At 46.9% G+C, this 22,731-nt stretch overlaps 2 protein-coding genes across 3 annotated transcripts; one reads left to right on the top strand and one right to left on the bottom strand.

The window, feature by feature from the left end:
• Window positions 1-6,934: 6,934 nt before the first annotated feature.
• Window positions 6,935-9,550, top strand: cdkn2a/b (cyclin-dependent kinase inhibitor 2A/B (p15, inhibits CDK4)). The gene is made up of 2 exons (XM_076728530.1): window positions 6,935-7,487; window positions 8,613-9,550. The coding sequence occupies exons 1-2, from the start codon at window positions 7,359-7,361 to the stop codon at window positions 8,862-8,864; spliced, it is 381 nt and encodes a 126-aa protein (XP_076584645.1). The 5' UTR covers window positions 6,935-7,358; the 3' UTR covers window positions 8,865-9,550.
• An 824-nt stretch (window positions 9,551-10,374) lies between these two features.
• On the bottom strand, window positions 10,375-22,613 carry mtap (methylthioadenosine phosphorylase). 2 transcript variants are annotated; one of them, XM_076728528.1, is made up of 8 exons: window positions 22,488-22,613; window positions 21,424-21,510; window positions 20,968-21,026; window positions 20,579-20,746; window positions 17,015-17,117; window positions 15,455-15,694; window positions 12,197-12,319; window positions 10,375-11,353 (listed from the first exon to the last, which is right to left on the bottom strand). In XM_076728528.1, the coding sequence occupies exons 1-8, from the start codon at window positions 22,509-22,511 to the stop codon at window positions 11,315-11,317; spliced, it is 843 nt and encodes a 280-aa protein (XP_076584643.1). In that variant the 5' UTR covers window positions 22,512-22,613; the 3' UTR covers window positions 10,375-11,314. The 2 variants fall into 2 exon arrangements, with proteins under 2 accessions (XP_076584643.1, XP_076584642.1); XM_076728527.1 differs by lacking the exon at window positions 10,375-11,353 and having other exon boundaries at window positions 11,367-12,319; window positions 22,488-22,606.
• Window positions 22,614-22,731: the final 118 nt, after the last annotated feature.

The following is a 22,731-nucleotide window of genomic DNA, read 5'->3' as shown; positions in this document are numbered from 1 at the left end:
TAAATCTCTTATCCACACATCTCCACTGACTAATCGCCTCAAATCCATTCAGTGAACGCCCCCGCGCCCCCTCAGCCAATGACAAACACACAGGAAGTCAGCATACAGCAGCGTTGGCAAAACTGGAACCCAGAGAGAGAAAGATTTGAGGAAACGTTTCATCGTTTATCGGTTAAAAAGCAGCAGGGCAGCGACCGACCGCACCCTCAGCACAGAGCTGAAGCTCACCTTTCATCACAGCAGCTATCATCTCTCTGCTCTGTGGACGCAAAAACACACCTTCACACCTGTAACGAGAGGTGTGAACGCTGCCAGAGAACACAGCCAAGACCGAATCCTGAAGCATTTCCCTCCTCTTCTTACTGCTCTTCCTGTGATGTTGATATGAAATTTAATGGCAGGGCATTTCAAGCGGGCTGGTTCCCCATCGGCGCATAATTTTGGCCTCCCACGCAGCTCAGAGAGCGGACATGAGCGGCTCAGGCCGGAACTCATTGAAGGGAAGAGCTGATCTGATGTAACAGCGTGCTGAAAAACCTCAAGACAGTTTTACATCCATGGGGCTGTGGAAGAAAAGGCTCATCCCAGCAGACTCCGGTGACGTCAGAGGCTGAAACTGTGACTCATGAATAACAGCAGTGGAAAACGGTGATACGAGGATCTCGTGGTAACAGAGCGAGACTAATGTCACACCTGTGCGTCCTAACACGGACCTCAAGCAAGGCCTCACGTCAGCCCTGATCTGTCACCACAAATAAACCACAGAAGAAGTGCAGGTTTCTCTTTTGAACATCCAAAAATGCTGGATGCTTTTAGGAGTGTGTGACAATTAATGAAACAGGCTGGAGCAAAGTGCTCCCGCCTCCATGAAGCCACCGCTCGTGTTGGTACGAGCGTATCTGAAGGTGCAGCGAGTAATCGCTGTCATAATAAGGAGTGATGTCACCTCCTTGTTAATCATTATCCAATTGCTGGATGCACTCAAACGCTGCTTTTATTAGCCGGGCTGCGAGAGTGTTTTCATCCTGTCCACATCCTGGAAAAGCAAACAGCTGTAAAGTGACTGTACAGCACGTTTTAATATCTCCAGACAGACGGAAGGAGCTGAAAGTGAAATATTCGAACGAGGCCTAAACCTGATCTCAGGCTGAACCTTTGTGTCAAAGCTCAACAGAGAGCAAAGTCTACTGTTGGTTGGCCTCTTCACAGCCCCCCCCCCCCCCCCCCCCCCCAGGCTGTGTCATTCTTTCCATGCCTTTATCTATTACAGCATTACTATGGAGGTGGCCCAGCGGCTCGAGACAGTCATACGTATGTGGGCGGTGGCTGCTCTGTGTGCATGTGACTGGCACAAGAAAACAGCAACGGAAGCAAAGCCCTCAGCCCCCCCCCACGCTCTGCTCTCCATCTGCAGCCCCAGTCCATGAAAATCTGTGGCCTCGTCCGCCTCTGACACACCGACAAACAGCTTATTGATATCATGTGTGTGAAGAAATGAGTGGCGCACACATTACACTCAGCAGACACCGTCCACGGCGTCCGGCCCGGCGGACAGAACCTGAAACACCAGCGTTTACTGTGCTTCCAAAGTAACATGTAAACATTTTTATACCAGAGAGAACAAGAGCAGAAGCCATTTCAGCAGAAGACGCCACTAAACGCTGCCTTTCAGTTCCTGTGAACACGATAATGATTTTCAGCTCAACCATCAGTGACATCAGTGAGGAACGCGTCACGCCAACATGTTAAGTTGAAGATGTTTCCAGAAACGTGAAACCACTTCAGTTACAGTGAGAGTATGATTCAGCAGTCACCCAGAGGCCAGGTGACCTCTCCATCCTGCTGCGGGACCTGAACGAACGCCTCAGCAGAAGGAGGAAGACCTAATATTAAAATAACAATGGCACAAACCTGCAGTGGATATTAAACGTGTCACCGTCATTTACCTTCACTGGATCCTCCGGCTGCTCGGCCGTAAAGCCTGCAGACCTTCCTCTAAATTCTCCTCTGTTTAGATTTGAACAGGCTAAATTAAAACGTAATGCGTCACAAACAAATAAAATAGCACAATGTGGAGATATAAGCAGATTTAGATATTATCAGAGAACGAGCCCAGCCTGCTCAGAGCCCGACTGGCCTTTCAGTTTAACGCTCTGTGCTGTGACCGTTAATACGAGCAGATCGCTCCGGCTCGTCTTTGACGTGAAATTGCGTTTGAGTCTCCTGTGATCAGCATCGAATAGAAAAGTCTCACTTTAGCCAAACAATCAAACAGACACCGGTGGAGTGTCGGAGAGCCGCGTCGAGGTCGAGAAGAAGGGACGAAAGCAGCCACTTGCCCTCAGATGAACTGTCATTCTTGTCTCATCTATCAGACGACTGAGAGGTGAAGCTCAGCTTTGCAAATACAAACTGCTGAGGGAATGTTCCATAAATTGCTGTTCAGCACGGTTATTAGCTCCATTGTGTTTTGGCAAAAGAGTGAGGTGAGTAAAGAAGAGGGAGCTGAAGACTGGCTGCATATGAAGACTGAATGAATGGATCAGTTATGTGGGTATTAAAACATAACCTCAAGTCTGAAGCAGAGCCCTCCCTCCATCTGCCTGTTACCCAACAGGACGACTTCAAAGCAGAAACACCGTCATAACAAAGGCTTTATCAGCAATACAGTCGAGCGAATGGTGTGTGTTTAACCTAAGTCACGGTTTGTGATGTGCCTTTGATGTAACGAGCGGTCGGCAAACAGCGGAGGAAGGGCTCGATCAGTCTGAGGGTCAAACCGGGACGCGTGACATGACTGAAACGGCAGCACAACAGAGAACTTCACTGAGCTGTTACACAACTTAACCTCAGCTTGAATTAAGCTTTTTAAGTCTGTGGGAGACGTCAGAGAAGTTAAGACACAAATAGCATCAGGCAGACGCACTGATGAAGGAACGACGTGGAGGGCCGGAGCCTCCTCTCCTCACAGCCCGGTGTGTCGAAGAGCTGAGCTGCAGCCTGTCAGCAGGCGAGCGTCTGCATGGACAGCGAACCCCACAGCGTCCGCTCGCACCACTGGGTGGAGGCAAACCCAAGGTGAAGCCTGGCAGCTGTCGGCTTCTTTCAGACACATTTCATTTCATCTTACATTGGATGTGACCTTAACGACTAAACGCGCTTTAAAAAACGGCCTTTTGTCTGTGCACAGGTCGACTCTTTGATGTGAGCAGACACACGACGAGTAAACAGACGGAGAAAAGTGCAGCTTTCAGCGTCCTGTTGCTGCAGATCAGGCCTTTTAAACTTAAACCACGTTCAAATGTAAGTAGAACAGAACAAATATTTTGGCTCATGTGTGACGTGCCGAGTGTTAGATTCATTTGCACAATCAGCCTTCAGCAATCAAAAGGGCAAACAATAAAACCATTTAAAGGAGCAATAAAAGGGGATTTCAAATGAACAGTCAGCAGGAGGTGATTTCATCCGCCTGGAATCAGAGCGGAGGTATTCCCCTCCTCGCCTGTCGGGCGCAGAGCTTTGGATTGCGTGTGGTTCGGTCCAGAGTGAAGTGTGAACGATAAGAAACTTAAAAACACAGAGCTGAGCGGCCACATGCTGGGCCGAGGCTGAGCTGAGGTGGAGAACTCAGACAAGGTTCTGTGAGAACTGCGACAGATCACAACGATGCCCACATCACTATTGACCACTTTCCTTCAAACTAAGCTGCTAAATTTAGCCGTGAAGAGGAGGACTTTCTTCCTCAGGCATTTTCCTGACCAGAGGAGCGTTCCAAATGCACTGATGTCATGAAGTCAAGCCCTACAAAGACAAACCGCCGTGTCAGACATGTTTGATGACGGCCTCGGTTGTTTTTAAAAGCGAGCTTTAATTGTCCCCCACAAAGTCCCGTTTCTCCACGGCGTAAAACTGCGATCTGTTTACTCTTCCATACTTTAAACAGAACGTGAAAGGCATAAGCCATAACGTCTGTAATCATTCACAGTGCCTTTTTCTCACAACACACACACACACACACACACACACACACACATGCGTGCGCACCCAGGGGACTTCCAGACCAACACACCTCCACCCACACTCGACCTCCATCGCTACAGGCTGCGAACCCCGAGACGAACACACATTCCACACAGGTCTGCTCACATTTACACAGATAAACTGAGAATTAAGACTATTGACACACACACACACACACACACACACACTGTATGACCACACACTCCTCGAGCTGCAGCTAACGTTACATCAAGTGTGCAGCAGCTGATGAGCTGAGATGTCCTGATGATCGATAATCATTTGCATCATTTCAATGCTCTCACACACTCACTCACAGTACACGAGTACTTCATTTTATACTACAGCTGATTAAAGTACTACACCCTTCACTCCTTTAGGATTTGCTGAGTGTAATCATTTGCATCAGTAATAATAATCCAGTAAAACAGCACACAGCAGCCGTTCTGCTGCAGAGTGAGGATGAAAATCTCTTTTCTGATTTTATCTTAGAGAGCTTTGACCTGTCACGGAGCGTCTGCACTCTGTGGTGTGACTACGTTTACGTAAGGATCCGATGACTGCTTCTATCACTGGTGAAAACAAAATGAAGTCGAGCGTTTCAGAGTTTAACCTCTGCTGTGAAACGAGGCCGTTACTCGTCCTTCACTGCGTTTTCTGAGAAATCTTTCTTTCAGATTAAGATGCCGGTTTTATTGAGGAGTATTTACAGCTTTGAGCGATGGAAAATGACCCGTTTATACGACGACTTAAACTTGGAAATACACTTTTAAACTTTCTGTTTTAATTTGAGCGGTTACGCGTGACCCTGAACGCAGCATCGCTCAAAACTATTCATACAAAGAACGAAATCAGGAACTGCTGAGCTGCCCTCAACCACACTGAATAATCAGCATCTGATTTTGGCTTCGTGTGTGTGTGTGTGTGTGTGTGTGTGTGTGTGTGTGTCTTGGCCGATTCCTGAGAAACTGTAGGCTGAACAGTTTGTCAGCCTGCTGTGCACTTTGTCTCAGTGCACTTTGCAGTGACAGAAATAAGGTGATTAATGGTGTGACACGCCGCGGGAGCCGCAGCACACACAGGCCAGCCGGCGCAGGTCTGAACAAACAAGAGGGCCGAACTGAAGCCTGAATCTTTTAATCCTGTTTAATTAAAAAACTAGATGCTGCCATGAATCACATTCCAAGACTAAACTTCCTCAGTCTAAGCCCAGTGTCACCGCCCATTCTGATGGCGAACGTGATGCATTTTATTTTGATAACAGAGGCGGCCATTATCCCGTCTGCGACCAACAATCAGTCCATCCACGCTCACCTCACACAGCACACATTCCATCGCACTGATCAATTATAGGTCACATTCCTGACGGAGGCCGTGCACGCGGGGTTTGTCCATCAGGGCCGTGTGTAATCCCTGGAGATCGCCGTCATTTAAGGCAGCGTGAAATGAGCGTTTCACTGCGACTGTGCCTCATGGAGACAAACAGGCGTTCCAGCCATTTATTTAGCAGTTAGCTGTTAGCTGTCATTAACAGCACCCTGTTAAAAATCTATTTTCATCTCCCCAAGAAATACTGACCCACTTTTCATGTGTCTTTGTGACCTAAAACTGCTGTCTTCAGGATTTTGTTAGCTGTTTTGAGTATTTTAGCGCAGACACAGAGTGTGGATTACCAACCCAGACGACCATCCCATCGCTCACAAAAAAGGCCACAAAAGCTCCAGGTTTTAAACATGTCCACCAACCCGGGACCATTTAGCCTCTTTAGCCAGCTAAGACTTCCTCCTCCATGTGCTTACAGCACGATTAGCCACATGTGACTTGAAGGCATTTCGGCTAATCTCTGTAAGCACATATCTGCATGTAAAAGCAGATGCTGTTTTAAAAAGCTAATGAGAAGCTAAGTGTCCATCAGAGCACAGCTGATTGGCCCATGCCCTCCGCCCCTTTGCTCTCCACACAGACTGTTTACCTGCATGCAAACAACGCCCGCTCAAACGTGATTGGTCACTATACTTGGACTACAAATGGAAACCAGAATGCTTTCAGTACCAGAAAGTCGTCTCCTGCTGACAGATTGAGTTCATGTGCAAATACTTGTTGACAGACAGAATGTGTCCACAAACAAACGATAACTGTCACGATCAGGGCCTTGAGAGCGAGGCCTGCATCGTCACCTGAGACACTGTCCTCACAATCTGTTTCTGACTTTCACTGTTTCAGGATCTGTTGTTAGTGATGCGATCACACGGCTGGGGGCCAGTGTAACACCCCAGGACCCCGTCGTACCACGAACAGTGTGTGTGTCACTCGAACGGGCCTTCAGGTCATTTTTCATCATCGCTGTACCTGAAATAAAAAACACCCTGTGTTTGTTTTTCTTTGGCTTGTTTCTATCAAGCCCTTGGACCCCCGGCAAATTAATCCAGCTGGGGCAAAAGCTTCAGGGACACTCCTCCTGTCTGGGGTCTTCACCCCTTCTGCCCCCACCGTAACATTTCCGCTGCCACATCAGTCATTTTGCAATGAAAGTAAATAATTGATAGAATGACACTTCATGGACTTTACAAAGAAATCAATCACAGGTGGCGAAACGAGCTCACCCCAAGGTCCAGGTCAGCCGCTGCTCCTTTTGATCATGTCACGTGACCCTCATCAGCTGATGGGAGGACGCCCCACACGGACGTTTCCTTTTTGTGAGCACTTCCAGGGCTTCTTGTTCACTTTGGATTAAAATGAAGTAACGAAAAAGAAAAGAAAAGAAGCCATGGCACCTGTGCAAACTCTTGAAGACCATGCACGAGGACAGAAAGCTCCGGAGCTGCTGTTAGATGGACTTCATGAAACTCTTTGGCTTCCGGACTTTGAGTCCACATTAGCTGCCGTGTCCGTTTCGAACATGCGCAGCTGCATTTTCCATTAAAATCGAGCAGTCTGGTTAACGTGCGGCGGGAGGAGCTGCCTTCCATCTCCTCGCAGCTGCGCGCGGAGGAGCAAGAGGAGGCCAGAACGCTGCTGTCAAACCAGCTTCGAGCAGCGCATGCGCACGACCGCGCCACTGCAGCACATGACGTCACCCATTCAAAACACAGACAGGCAAGTCCAGACACACACCGACCGAGCGCCGGACAGGCGATGTAGGCTCCGGTTTACCCCTGAACCCCGCGCGACATCTGGCCCGGACGAAGCGACGAGCCCGGGACGGGCGACGAGCAGCCGCCCGACGGCGACACCCAGCCGGGATCAGTCGACACGCGCTCCCCGGCGTCTTTTCCGAGCTGTTGTTGTTCCTCATCATCAGCCTACCTGTCAAAGCAGCCCGTCACGAAGGTTATCGCTGCATGACAATGACTCTGGAGGATGATCTGACAGCGGCTGCAGCGAAGGGAAACACGGCAGATGTGGAGCTTCTCCTGCGGGCCGGAGCTGAAGTTAACGGCGTCAACTGTTTTGGACGAACCGCTCTGCAGGTCAGTGTCATCGGCCACTTTTCGCACTTCAACGTGTTTCCTGAACAGAATTAACACCAGTAAGCTCTTGAAATGACAGTTAGTATTACCCAGTGTTTAGACGGTTCCAATCGTGCAGCGCAAGAGGCCCGTATTTTATTTTATTATTGATAAAAACAGCGCGTCTAAAATGACGCACAGCGCAGTGAGTCTGATCACTGAGCAGGTCAAACTTATTGTCATCCAGCAGAAACACTGAGCAGCTTTCGTCTCCAGGTGATATCGTTTCATTTCCCATCAGGTTAAATGAAAGTAGAAGTTTGTTGGAGCCTTTGGAGGCTGCAGACAGACTGAAGGAGGTTCACGCTTCATCTCCGCTCCGCGCGGATTTTAGTCCAACTCAAAGCGGCACGTTTTGTAGATGAGGATCAGCTTTAAGATTAAATATTCGTATCAACACCTGAGGTTCAGAACTGGCAACCCGCTCCTCACAAAATGTGTCCTCCTCCATTTTTAACTGTTTTTATCTATAAAACAAACCGTGACTGCAACAAATGAGCAGAATTAACATCACAGCAGTTTACTGACAACCAGCACAGGGCGACATCTAAACACATTATATTATATAGAGATTATATTTATATTCTATTTATATTATATTTAGCATTTAACTGACCTTATTTTATGGAAGAGGATGCAGACTTTGCATCATAACTTGCTGTCCTCTCAGTGTGTTTACGAGCAGATGATTTCTCTTTGAGTAGAAAGGAAACGAAACTAAATTTGTCCGGAGCGTCTGAAAGTCAGCACTCGGTGTTTCTCTGCTCTGTTCGGCGCATTAAATGTGGGACAGTAATATTTCCAGAGGCCCGTCATTAATAATCATTTCCACTAAAATATAAAGTGTAGTTGATGTGGGAGAAGACGTTTTTGTGCTTCATAGCGTCTTGAATCTTTCGTCCAGAGCGTCAGTTCAGTCACTGCTGTGTTTTCACTCATATTTGATAAACCAGGCTGAAGATCAAATGAAGCCTCTCACACTCCTGGACGCTCCTCTGTCACTTTAGGTCGAAGCTCACCATAAGTGGTGTTTTTTAGGCAGGTGATCAGGTGTAATTGGCTGACCTGCCGGTTTGTCCTGTAAAGGTGATGATGATGGGGAGCGCGCCGGTGGCTCACGTGCTCCTGAAGCACGGAGCGGACCCCAACGTGGCGGACAGACGCACCGGGACCACCCCGCTGCACGACGCGGCCAGGACGGGCTTTCTGGACACTGTGCGGCTGCTGGTGCTCTTCATGGCTGACCCGCAGGCCAGGGACAATACAAACTGTCGGCCTGTCGATCTGGCCCGAGGCGGGGGCCACACGGACGTGGTCGCCTTCCTGGAGTCTCTGTGAAAGACGCTGCTGGGTTCCTGCTGAAACGGGGCCTGAGGAGGCCCGCGGCCTGAGAGATGCACGGCGACAGATTTGTTGTAAAATGTCTTGTATTTATTCGTCTGTTTTTCGCTGAATAAGCCTCATTATTTTATTTCTAACGAAATCAGGGTTATTTATGGGCGTGGGGTCGCAGTTACGACCCGCAGCGCGAGGATGAAATGAAGACCAGCAGCGACGCTCGTCGGGTTATTCAATCCTCTCATTTACAGCCTCGTTCATACAGTTAGTTTTAATTTGAGCTTCGGCTGTAAAACTGAAATATTCCGATCAGCCTACGAAGAAACCCTCTTCTGAAAGTGCAGTTTTACTATTTGTACATTATAGTGCTTTTTAAAAACAGGATCACTGTCGGTCATTAACCTGAAGAGATGCGCGCACTGCGGATGTTTTTCCACATCAGATATTTAACCAAATAACAACAAAAGCCATTGAGAATATTTTTGCACGTGTGCTTTAAGCATCATCTTGTTCTGCAGATTTCCTGTTTGTACAAACGATGTTCGGATTTTATGCAATTTATTAAGATGTGTTTTAAATGTTTTAAGGTGAGAAGAAAAAGTGACGTTGCTGTATTTCACATATTGTGTGATGGATGGATTTCTGGTACCGGAGAATAATAATTAAAAAAAAGAGAAAAGAATCGATGATCGATTGGATTCACTGCGCGGGATCATGACCCGACCTCAGGTGACTTCACAGGTAAACACCAATAAGATCGAGGCGGATTTTTTTCTTTTTGTTTTTATTATTATTTTTATTTGTGTGTGTGTGTGTGTGTGTGTGTGTGTGTGTGTGTGTGTGTGTGTAGCGTTTGAGGCTGACACCTCTGATGGGACTTAAAATGCTTGTAGTTATTTTAAATATTCTAATCTGGAGGCTGTTTGTCGACATTAGTTTTATGTTGAATAACTGTGTGTAAAAATGACTCGTGTGTGTAAAAGGAGCTCAGCTTTTATCTGCAGACTGCACGAGGGGTTAACTTCCCTGCGGAGGCCGGAGAACGAGAAGCAGGATAAGGAGAAAAAAATCATTCACACAAACGTGATTCATGAGAGGAAATGCACCTACGCTGTTAAAAATTAGCCGACTTCAGTTTAAGTCCCGCAGTTTTTATGGTTTAAAGAAAGCAAAGTGAGGTTTGATAACAGAAAAATCCCCAAAACCACTACGACCATAAAACTGCTGTTTTGTCTGTTTTGAGATGAGACTGCACAGCCTTGAAACACGAGGCTGGTTTACTTTTAACTCTAGAAATATTCATGAATTAAAATTGAGCTCAGTTCAGAGGGACACAAACGCACCACGACTTCATTCTGTCCTTTTATGTATTTTAATTCTTCGTCTTTAGAGCAGAATGAAGTGATAAATAATAACCTCTGGATCTGAAATACACACGATCAGATTCATTTTAATCAGTTCAAGCTTTTTTTTTTTTTTTTTTTTTTTTTACAAATGACTTCAGAAGACCTCAAATTTCCACATTTTTTATTGAGTGAATTTATGCTGCAGAGTGCATTTTGTTAAGACAAGGACAGACAGGAAATACAAAAGACCAGAAGACAAATATTGTTTCGATGCGGTGCAGCGTGGTGAGTCTGGGGGGGGGGGGGGGGGGCAAACGGGTGCGGGGGGTGGTCGGGGGGGTGGGGGGGGGGGCTCCGACAGAAAAGTGTGTCTGAGAAAATTAAAACATTTTAAATGTGCAAAACGTTTTCACCTCCGTTAGGCAGAATGTTTCTCTAACGTACTCCAAAATACTGGTGGCTTTTCAGAACAGTCATGGATGTAAAAAAAAATACAAAAAAAAAAAAAAAGGCAAAGCCAGACGCTGCAGACGCTGCCAGCATCCACACCAAGACTAAACCTCAAGAACGTAAAGTGTGTTAACAAAGATTCATGCGCTCAACCTGCATTTTAACAGAATCCTGTATAACAGTGAGAAAGATGTCAAAGCTTCACAGGCGACGCCTTAGAAATCAGAGCGGATCACAAACATTATAAACCACCATCACTGACGTCATCTGAAGAAGGTCTTTGCTGTGCTCTTGAAATGTTTCGTACCTAAACAGGAAAACTGCTGCAGCGGAGACGATCCTGGTCTGAGTTCCAGAGAAAAACAGTGGCCTGTGAATCAGTATGAGTGGGGTGGGGGTGAGTGGGGTGGGGGTGGTGGCGGGGGTGGGGATGAGTGGGGGGGTGGGGATGAGTGGGGTGGGTGGGGTTTGAGTCCAGAAAAAACAATGAATGTCCAGCTGCAGACAGAGCACATGCATTATTTATGTGAGGCACTTTCTTGTGATTCACTGATGACAAATCCACAGGCAGGGCTGAGTCTGTGGTCCGAGCCGGTGCGGGTGGCGGTCCGGGTCCGGGTCCGAGTCCGAGTCCGAGTTCTGCTCCTTTGTTTTTCAGTGCTTTGGTAACATGACTGAAGATTGTGCCATTGACTGTAACACAAGGAGCAAAACAGCGTATTTCCACAAATGTCTCACAGATACGAAGCAACAATAACTACATTTAGATCAAACGGAAGATGTTTCAGGGCAGACTGAGGCCAAACGTTTCCAGGAAGTGAATGTATTCATAGAACAACAACAACAACAACAACAACAATGATCTGTTTTTAACCCTTATTAGAGCTGGTGAGCTTGTCATCATTAAAAAATGTAAATAAATTAAATAAATTAAATATACGGGAGCTTTGATGCGAATCTTTTTCCAAACTTTAATTATTTCCAATGAGGTTTGGAACAGAAAATTAGCTGCTCAGCTTCCTGCAGCCTCAAAGTGCTTCGAGCACGTTCAAAACTCTCCTTACAAACGGACCAGAGGACGTGCCCGGTGTGAAAACACGGTGCGTCTCGTGGTTTTCTGAAGTGTAATTCATGTCATACACGTTTATCAAACACGTGTGCTGTTGTTTGCACGTGTGAGGTCTTTATTAACACATACGTTGAGTTAAGACTCTTCTGTGTGTTTTCGTGCTTTGAGCAGATTTCCATTCAAAGTTAAACCTGCAGAGTTTTACTTTTTCGTGACACTTTGAAGGTGCGAGCGTCTGAGTCAGCTACAGGCCATCTGCTCAGCTGTGGAGCAGTTTGGAGGGCCGTCACGCTCCGGACGTTTGATTACTCTTTTGAAACAGTTTAAGGAGGTGGTTAAGTGAGAAGGAAGGCATCATAAATCTGATCTCAGTTGGAGATAGTCAGCCGAAAAAGTAAACAGACCTTCTGTCAGCACTTCTCCGAACTGCTGAATGGAAATGAATCATCACAAAGTCGACAACTTACTTTCAAGGTCTTCATTGTCTGAGCCCAATCCATCTGACTAATCTGGGGTATTGCAGTGAGCAGGATGCTGCTGGCTTTGTTGGCGTTCTCCTTCATCGTCTTGAGCACGTTGTCAACGCAGACCTGCAGTTGGACAAGGGAAGAAAAACAGCCGCCATGCGATAAGAATCCGTTACAGCAATGCAAATTTCACTTCCTATCAGTGTCACGGTAACTTTGTATTTCCCAAAACGTACTTTCACATGTATCTTAACTGAAGATAAAAACATGCTGCTAACTTTGCGTGGAGTCAGCAAAGCCCTCGACTGTTTCACCTGCAGATCACATGAGCTCTGACACACAAGCATCCAGCTGTGCCCTGCACTCCCACGGCTCATCATGTGGTTTCAGTGATGCTCTCAGTCTTGAGTAGACCCACTGAGTCACCCATCAACACCTACTGTGCCAGCTACACCTTTACTCATGTGACCCCAACGATTGGCATGATGCAGAACTGAAGAAGCCTTTTGGATGAGAGGAGGAACGTCTTCTAGAACCACGAGCAGGTCCAGCTGCCTTTGGAAGCACTTAGAAGAACTCAGTGTTGAGCCGTTTCACCTGCCAGGTGTGCGACATTTTTCATGACAAACAGTCGTACAAAGAGGGGAAGCAAACCTCCAAACAGGGCCGTAAGTGTGCTTATTTACCTGCTGAGAGACGGAGGCCTCAGTCACATGTTCGAGATAAAATGAAGTGTATCTGCATGAAATTATGTGATCGTGTCAACATTAGTCAGCCAGACGTGGAGCGTACAGTACAGCAAGTTACATTATTTCCGCCCCACGCTTGTGTTTACCTCCTGTAACCTTCATTAACCCCTCCCTTGAGTGCTTTGTTTTCATGTCACACTCAATGAGTAGGTTCATGTTTTTGTCGTGTTTGCCAGGATGAAGACAGTGAAGCTGATGACTCAGTGTGACTCAACCTCCTCTGGCAGGGCTTCCACCGGAGGCTGGCAGGCAAGCTGACTGAAGGGGGGGGCGGGTAAGGAGGGGGAGGCCAGGAGGTAGCATGAGGCTGGAAGGGAATGGAGACGGAGGAGGGGGGGGGGGGGGGCGGAAGGATGTGGCGAGCGTTCTGCAACAGGAGGGGGAAGAGGTCAGCTGCAGGAACTCGGAAGTGGAGTTGTGAGTTGGGTTGGATCAGTGACAAATCAGCCAAAACTCGCCCACACGCAGTATATCAAGAGCATTATCCACAGTGTTTGAGGGAGGAGGTCACTCAGAGCCACAGATCCTCCAGCCTGCTCGCACAAAGGCCTAAAAGCTCTGCTGAGAGGCCGTCACACACAGTCTGTTTTAGGGTCTGGTCTGGCAGCGTTCCTCTTTTCTTAATGCTTTAGTCATGAACTAACTTGGAAAATACCAAACTGGTATTTAAGTCATTGAAACCCACCAGTACAGAAAAGGTCAGTCAGTCAAATGCACTGGAATAATAAATAAATACAAAAACCCAGCGTCTGTGTCTGTGGCAGTAATAAGCCCATCCAATCAATTTCATTTGGCCTGGATGAAACAATCACATGGTCGACCTGCACGCGCTCACTGTGCATGACTGGAGTCCTCCACGCGGCTCGGCAGGTACGTTGCTAAAGCTACAGCGAGCTAGTCGCACAGTAACGGCAGTGAAAGTGCAGCCAAAACTTCCCAATGCTAACATGCTAGCCCGACGCTGTGAGCACGAGCAGAAGTTCATCGTTTACGTTCGTGATAATCAGGTGTTTTCACGTGTGAATGAGACATGATACGGTTAGCGATGACCCTGAAGGAGGAGCTAACGCTAACGCAGCAGCAGCTAACCTCGTAGCTTCAAACTCTAGTCGACTCTTCCTGGTTTCTCCAACGTTACCGACTCACTCCAGCTTCAACCCTTCTGCAAGTCAGCTCCAAGACAAAGGGAAAGTTAACCTTCGTACAGCTCTGCTTTAGAAGTGAAGCAGCTGTTTTTATTTTCCCGGACACAAACGTTGTTCTTGCTACTTATGCTTTTTTGTTTAATATCCTGGAAAAAATGTTTTGTTTTTTCACTGAGCATGGACCCAAACGGGCAGCTACTTACAGACGATCAACTAAAAGTGATGGAAAACAGCAAAAAGTGAGGAGGACCTCATCTCATGCACCCAAATGTGTTTTCTGCCTCAACACGACACTGATGGCTGCGGGTTACAGTAAACAAGGTCCTTCTGTTCCAAACAGAACTCAGAAAACCTTCTGGTCAAAGAAAGTGAGGAGAAAAACAAGCTACTGCACCGAAGCACCAGAGTCTCTCCATGAAAGTAAAACGAATAAGTGCAAAGAGAAATGATTCATGTTCAAAATCACAAGAAATTACAAGACGGCTGCACTGTTTGTCTTCATCGGCGATCATCATCATGACGTGCCGTTAACGTGGGAGGATCGATGGTATTGTGTCATAATTGTTTTATTGCACACTTTGGCACAAGCCGTCCACACCTGCACGTTCTGCAGAGCCAATGGTCACGTGCCACAGACCCTCAGGGGGTCCTGGACCCCGCTTTGGGACTCACTGGGCTGACGTGGCCAACGCTGTTCAAACAGGTTAGAAATCAGCTGTCTGATCAGGAGGAATGCAGCAAACAAAGAGGGAAAATCCAAAGACAATCTGTAAACAGTACAGGAACGAATGATGAAACAACGTGAGGAGAGACACGGTCACACCGAGGGAGCGCCTACACGAAGCCGAGACAGAAAGGGCAGAGATGCTGCTAATTTCAGGATGCTACGACCTCGACGCGAGAAGGCCGAGAGAAGACCAGAGTGTGTTCATGAATGAGTGTCACGGATCATCAGGTTCAATGAACCCGCGACGAGCTCACGACCAAGACGCCGTTTTGATGGACAGGATAAGAAGTAAGTGCCAGTTGGTCTGAGTTGTGATAGACAGGCTAACGTGGCTAACGTGGCTAACAAGCTTCAGGTCGGATCTGGGTCAGGGGTCAAAGTAGAGTTCAGTGAAGCGGGAGAATAAGTTGGACTTGATGATAGCTGGAGAAACAAACATGACACCGCCGAGTTTTAAACGCTAAGCTAACAGCTGTTATCGAGCTCAGCTGTTAGCTTAGCAGAGTTAGCAAAGGAAACCCGGGACAGTGACCCCTCTGTCATCAGCACAGTCTGAACAGCACGAGGCTACGTTCACACTGCAGGAACAAGACGAACAAACAGGGTTGGGGTTAAAAACCTCCAGCCCGCCACTCACCGCCTCCTCGTGTTCCTTCCAACAGTCGTAGTCTGTTGCCATGGCGATGCTGGCATAGCACAAGCCGGCCTCCTTGGCGAGCACCACCTCTGGCACCGTGGTCATGTTGATGACGTCTGCGCCCCACTGGCGGAACATCAGGCTCTCCGCCCGCGAGGAGAAGCGGGGCCCCTCGATGGTCAGCATGGTCCCTCGCACGTGGCACTTTATGCCCAGGCTCCGCGCCACCTCCACCAACACCTGCATGGCACAGAGAGTCAGCACCGCCTCCACGCTGCCAGCGGAGGAGGCCATTCATGGCACGCTCTAAATGTAGCGTTGAGGGAATAAAACTCAGCTTTCGTGGATCTGCCATTATTTTTAGTGACTAAATAAACAAAAAAACAAACTGGAAATGGAAAGAATCTGATGTCCAGCTGTAACCTCGTTGGTTTGTTTTTCCTGTTAACGCTGATTGAACGAGTGTTTGTCGTGTTGCTGTTACTTTAAATCTACAGCTAATGTTACAACATCTCCACCGTTAGCCGCCTCGACTCCTCCTGACCGCAGATGTCAACAAGACATGTTTTCACATTTTTTGGTCAATTTTTTGCATTTTTCACCCTCGTGAACGAAAACATTTGGTAATCATTTGGTGAGCAACCGTAAACGACACGAAACATCTGCATTCTGAGTGAATTATAGTGCATCTGATGCAGAAACTCACTTCCTGCCCTCCATCTGCAAACAACCTGTTGCTGCTGCTTCTCTGACGTCCCGACGTTCTCGGTGAATCGAGGGTTTATTTTGACCAAAACAGAGCAGGTGATGATTGTTGAAACAGTGTGAGGATGAGTTTTATTTTGTTTCTGTCAAGTTTGAATTTAGTGGGTTTTACAGTGTTAAAATTAGCGTTTCTGTAAATGGAGTCTGGTGTCTTCAACACGAGCAATTTAACAAAAAGGATCTTAGTCTTTAATAAAAAGGTCCGTCTCTGCACGAACCTTTTCCATAATGCTGCTACAACACTTTGACCTGTCAGTGGCAAAAACAAACACACTGAGCAAACACCTAACACCCAACAGCCTGCTGGCTGCAGCACTTTTGCACATTACTGGACCAATTTCAGAAACCGCTGTTGTCACAGTGTCCATAAACAAAGACAACACTGGACCGGAATTTCTCCCAGTTGTCCGGAACAACAAAATCTTCCCGGACACGACTGACTGTGAGATGAAGTCCAGTGTGTTCAGCTCAAAATGATGCTTTTACACGGCTGCAGACTCGAATGTACGGCTGCTGAAACGTGCTGATCTGGTGTCAGTGAGATAACTGGCCCATTCTCTCAGGCCAGCACAAACCACTGCCGAGCAACACACGCTGATAAGATATGAATTTAGTAAAATGAAAACCTATGTATAATTAAAATAAGTGCAAGAGTGCAGCCATGACAGCAGATCTAGGGACAATTTGCAGTAATACAAAATGAAAGATTTTGTAAAATAATTGTACAAAAGCTCAGGAGTACAGGAAGTGACAGGTGTGACATGGGACTGTAAGCACAGGTGTCTGAGGACTCACCTCTCTGGTTCTGTTGCAGAAAGGCTCAGCCATGGGGACGTGACACACTCCTGGAGGACTGGTGGGCTGCCCGTCGAACAGAGTCTGAGCTCTCTTGGTAGTCCTGACAAAAGGAAGCAAACAGGAAGTTTTTGTCAAGGCGACACAGGCAGATCACACGTCCTTCGGTCGAACCGTTGCAGATTAATCAGATCTGTATAAAATAATGGCCTGGTTTGATTTGTTTTGTAAATCTCAAACTTTATGTCAGACTGGGGAATAAAAGAAAGCAGAATAAACAGATACCTAAACAGGAAGTAAAAGTGATTTGTGCCTCAGTTTCAGTGATAAAGTTGATGAGAGTGGCTGAATTGTTTCCATCGTGAAACCATCCAGCGTGTTATGAACCGTCTTTTCACGGCTCTCCGGGCACAGAGAGGCACGAACAGAGAGCAGCAGCAGCCGGCTCGCTCGCTCGCACACAATGGCGGCCCACTTCACGGCTCTGCTGAGTCAGTGGAGCTCCACCGACTCAGCGCCAGCCCGACTCCCCTCAGCCCCGCACGGAGACGGCGGGAGACCACAAGAGACGGCCTCCATCAGCCCGGTGAGCCGAGAGCGAGCAGGACTTTGTCTCCCTGCGTCCTCTCAGCTTGTTTGGTCAACACTAAAGTCTGCTCAGTGTTGAGTTACATTAAAGGTACAAAGCACATTATTTAACGAGGTTATCAAAAACGTTTCTCAGTCGTGCTGATTCATGGCGTAACTCTGGTCTGCTTGTATTTTCCCCGAAGATTACACAGTCATAACTCAATTATCCCAGACATCCAAAATATGAACGTCTCTGTTGACGGTAATCTTTTAAGTTGATGCCCAGCCCTGTCTCTTACTCATCGCCCGGCACGGCGAGGCTGAAGCAAACACTGAAATAGTTTGAGGCAGCTGCAGCTCCACCCTGCTGAAAAATCAATAACAGTAGTGTTTGGGACAAACCACGAGCGAGGACAATGCCTATTTATGCTATAGAAATCGAGTTATCTCGGGCTGGCAGCTCATTAGCTGTGTCATTTCACAATCCCGGCGGTAAAGAATGGCTCCCACAGCCTATAATTATCAAATATTCAATTTATTCCTAAAATGCACAAAGCATGAGGTTCACACTGCAAACCCACCAGCATCTGTTCCCAACACTAATAATAATATCCCTGGATATCATCCATGCATCCATCAATCAGTGTTTTTGTTCTGCTTTCTTTTTAATCTTCTTTTCTTCATCATCGGATACTCAAACAAAAATTACTACAATATTCAAAGCGGATACACAGTTTGTTTTTTTAAATGAGTAGTGCTCGACCTGCATCAAGGGTTTGTGCAGAAGGAAGTGATGGAGCACAACTATTCATTTTCATCAGCTAATGTGAATGTTTAACAATGAAGTCAACGTCTCCCATGATCCCACACTGCTTCACCACGTCATCAAACGTTTGTCGTTGTTTTGATTGTGAGACATCGCACATTGTGCAAGTTCTTAATCTACATTATATCTGCTTCACTCTTCTGTCACTGCTACGTTTTTAAAATACAGACGTTGACATGAAAACACAATCAGCTGAAGGTCAATGCTGTGGAGACGCCTCTTAGTCAGTGTGAGGAAATTCAGCATTTGTATTAAATGTGAAAGAGAAAAGACAGAGCCGGCAGCAGCAGCTGGGGGACGAGCATGCAGAGGTGACACAGTTACGGCATCAATAAAGCGCAGCCTTCAGAAAACATGCTGTCACATGCTGCTGGACAAGTCTGAACAAGTCCCAACAAGCAACTTCCTCATTTCTGATAAATAGATGTTGTCTGTGCTTGATGCTGGTAGTCGAGCTATTCATCGGCTGACCCAAAACACAGGCAAGCAAAGCCACAGGCAACGTGACGCAGGCCAACACAAGTGCACGACTGTGGGGAGGCAGTTCAACACTGAGCTCAGCCTGCGACATGCCAGCCCACCGGTAACACATCCTGCTCAAACAGCGCCTCTCGCTGCACATAACCAGTCACTTAATGGAATCTGTGCAATCAGCCAGCGACACATACAGCCTGCATGCGTTTTCAGGTTTAACAGCGAGCGTGTCGAACTCTGAGGGGGAATGAGTGTCGAGTTCTGCTGATCAAAACCCACAAATACAGGATTAAATACAGGGTTCTGCTGTGACTTAAGACTTGGACAAATAATAATAACAATAATGAGAATATTTCGAACATATCTAAACAAAAGCAGGATTCAGTCAACCTCGCTTATTTGCAGTCAAACCTCATCAACATCAGCAACACAAACCACCACAGCACAGCTGCTCAATGTCAACATAAACTCTGAATCTGACAGGAATTAAAAATAAACTCCAAAATGAGGAAGGGAGAGTACGCCGTTCTGCGAACAGCAGCTCTCTGTGAGCGCCGCTGACAGACCATCGTGGGTAAATTGACTGAATGACAACTGAAGGCTGGAATCCTGAGCCGTCAGAGAAACACGAGACGGACAGGAAGCGTGTTTACTAAAATATCACACGGATGAGATGTCATCATACTGGTGTGAACTGTCTCCAAAAGGGGGAGCATCGCAGCGACGTTTTAATTCTCACTAAGCAAAGTGACATTTGACAGCCCGACAAAACGGCACAAGTTAACGATTCTTCCCTCTCAGCGTGATAGTCAACAAATATTGGCTTTGGCAGACGTGTCAAACGAGGTGAGTCAAGGCTCTTCTCAGCTATCCGGACACTCATCACACAGCAACTCCAATCATGTAAGTGAGACGTGTGGGAAGATGCTTGAACTGTAGTACTTTCACAACAGGATAACAAGCGACGACAACAACCGCTACAGAAGGTCAGACTATTTAAAGGAGCACATTATGACCGCTAATAAAAGCAGTCTGAATTTACAAGGTTTTATTTATAAAACATCGGAGAACAATGCAGCCACTTTACTCACATAAACCTCACACTGCTGCTTTCAAAAGGTCGGCCCGTTTAAAGGAGCAGTCGGCGGGTGTGAAACGGCAGTTTACGACATTAACATCGTGTTTTAATAGTCATCTTCATAAGAATAAGGTTCTTGAATGAGAATGTCAGTCACATGATTTAAGAGGTGCGATGAAAAGTGGTGAAAAACTACTTTGGACGTACACATTTGGACACTGGGTGCGGTGTATTGCCTGGTTTCTGTATGTTTTCATTGCGATTAGCAAGTGTGCTGCAAATTCATTTCTCCACATTGTCCACGTAAACTTTTCTGACGTGCACTGTTGTCCTGGCAGCGACGGAGGAGTCATGTGCTTACAGAGAGCAAACAGGAGGAGCGGGAATTAAACTGGGATCAGGTTCTGGAAACTGGCCGGGAAAGACTCTGTGCTGTTTCTGTAGCCTTTAATTATCAACTTATACCACTTTACAATAATTTCCCGTGACGATGATGACCAGCTGTTCCCCTCACCAACAAAAGCCAAGATCGACTGACTAAGCGACACATATTTTCCACATTTTGAAGACGAGGGACTTTTTAAACACATATTAAGGACAGACTTTAGCTGCTCACCGATCAATGAACTGATCGATGATGACGATGTCTCCGGGCTGAATCTCCTCCCGCAGCGAGCCGCAGGCCGTCGTAACCAGCAGATGTGTACAGCCCTCTTCTCTGAGTGCCCAGATGTTGGCCTGGTAGTTCACGTTGGACGGCATTATGGTGTGTTGTCTCCCATGCCTGAGGACGGAGACAAGCAGCATTCAAGTCAAACACTGCTGACTTTAAGGTCAATGTCAGAGACATGAAAATACACGCTGCATTTAAGATGCACCTCTTTATTATTGTTGTTGTTGTTGTTGAATGCATAGTGCACAGCGACACGTGCAAGGTGTCGCCACTAGATGGTGCTAATAGAGAAGACATTTCGACGTTCTTCAAAGTAAAACACCCTTTTTTACCTTGCAAGAAGCACACACTCCACGTTCTTTATCTTCCCCAGAATCAGAGCATCGGACGGCTGAAAGAAGAGCAGAACAATCCGTCAGACCTAAAACACTCCTGGAAACAATCACCTGGAGGCAGAATAGGAGCAGAGCGGCCACAGCTGATCGTTTATGCTGCTCTATTTGTTTTTTCCATTGCACACACATAAGCCTGGAATACACACAGGTGCGCGCACACGCACGCACACACGCACACGCGCACACACACACGCACACACACACGCACACACACGCACACACACGCACACACACACACACACACACACACACACACACACACACACGCACACACACACACCTGTAGACATGCATTAATTGTGGAGGTACCTCTCCAGCCACCAGTCCACACTCTGTACCACCGTCCATGCTGGACTTGTGCTGGCCCCCCTCAGGTTCCCAAAACACACTAACCTTCCCATACGGCGTGTCGACATAACGCTCAGTCCTTCCCTCCAAGATGTCTGGATCATCGAGGCCTGAGCCGCCAATTATTCCAATCTAAGAAAAGAATTTGAGAAAGTCGTCAGCAGACAATTAAAACCCTGATTCCAAACAAGCTGGAACAAAAAACATAAAGAAAACGATGATTGGTTTCCTCATCAGCCTCATTGATTTCTGTAAATATCTCTTATTGTGAATCTGATGCAGCAACATGTTTCACAGACTGAAAGATGTGGAACGCTCCAAAAACACCTGTTTGAACATTCCACAGGTAAACAGGCTGATTGGTCACAGGTGAGAGGATCATGATTGGGTATGAAAGGGGCATCCTGGAAAGACTCAGTCGATCACAGAGGATGGAGCGAGTTCACCACTTTGTGAACACATGAGGGATGAAGGAGATGTGTGCTGACACATTTATCAATGCAGTACTAGTAATTCTACTCCAATAATACAACACATAAAAATGTAAAACTACCTTATGTTACAGGTAAGGTTGTCAGAATGGCCTACGCTGGAGGTGATCTGATTTTTACCTGCAGGCTGTAACTTAAGCACCAAGGATCAGGAAATGACGGTCAGTGACACGTTTGTTTAATAAAACATGAGAAAAGGGCCAAACGGTGTACAATAACTCCCAGCTGCTACTACTCATAATACTTATGGCTGTGTAAAGTTCTCACGGTGATACACTTCCTCCACCACTGTTCAACTACCTGCTGACAAGTCAAAGCTGCAGGGTGCACGCTACCTGGCCACGTGCCGAATCAGCGGCACCTGAGAAGGTTCACCTTTAGCTTATTCTAACAGCACCACGCTTATAGAGTAACCTTGCCGTCAGCATGCATGTGTTAGCTTGTGTGATTTAGCCATGGCAGTTCACTTTAAAGACTGTGCATTGTGAGCACCGCTTTGCTAGTAAGATGCTAACAGCTAACAGCTTTTCCCGCACTTCCAGGTGTATCGTTAGCCTCATGAAGTCACGTTACCAGGCTAACTGTGCTTCCCGTTGAGTTCAGGTTTCAGGTTATTACCTTAATAGGCACCGCGGAAGCCATGACGACAATGTTCTTGGCCAAAAATTGGAAGATTTAACGAAGTTGAGACGGAAACGCTTCAGTGCCACAACATCCGTCCGCGCGCGGGCACCATCTTCCTTCCTGTTTCATTTGCCCGCCTTCAAAATAAAAGCATGACGCTAAACCTAGTTTTGATTTTATCAACGTGTCCGTTTCACCGCTGACTGTTTTTCAAAGCAAACTACTTATTTACCTTTTC

This window comes from Chaetodon auriga, chromosome 4, assembly GCF_051107435.1.
Source record: "Chaetodon auriga isolate fChaAug3 chromosome 4, fChaAug3.hap1, whole genome shotgun sequence".
Classification (NCBI taxonomy): domain Eukaryota; kingdom Metazoa; phylum Chordata; class Actinopteri; order Chaetodontiformes; family Chaetodontidae; genus Chaetodon; species Chaetodon auriga.
The sequence above is the reverse complement of the archived record's forward strand: the minus strand, read 5'-3'. Positions and strand labels throughout refer to the sequence as shown.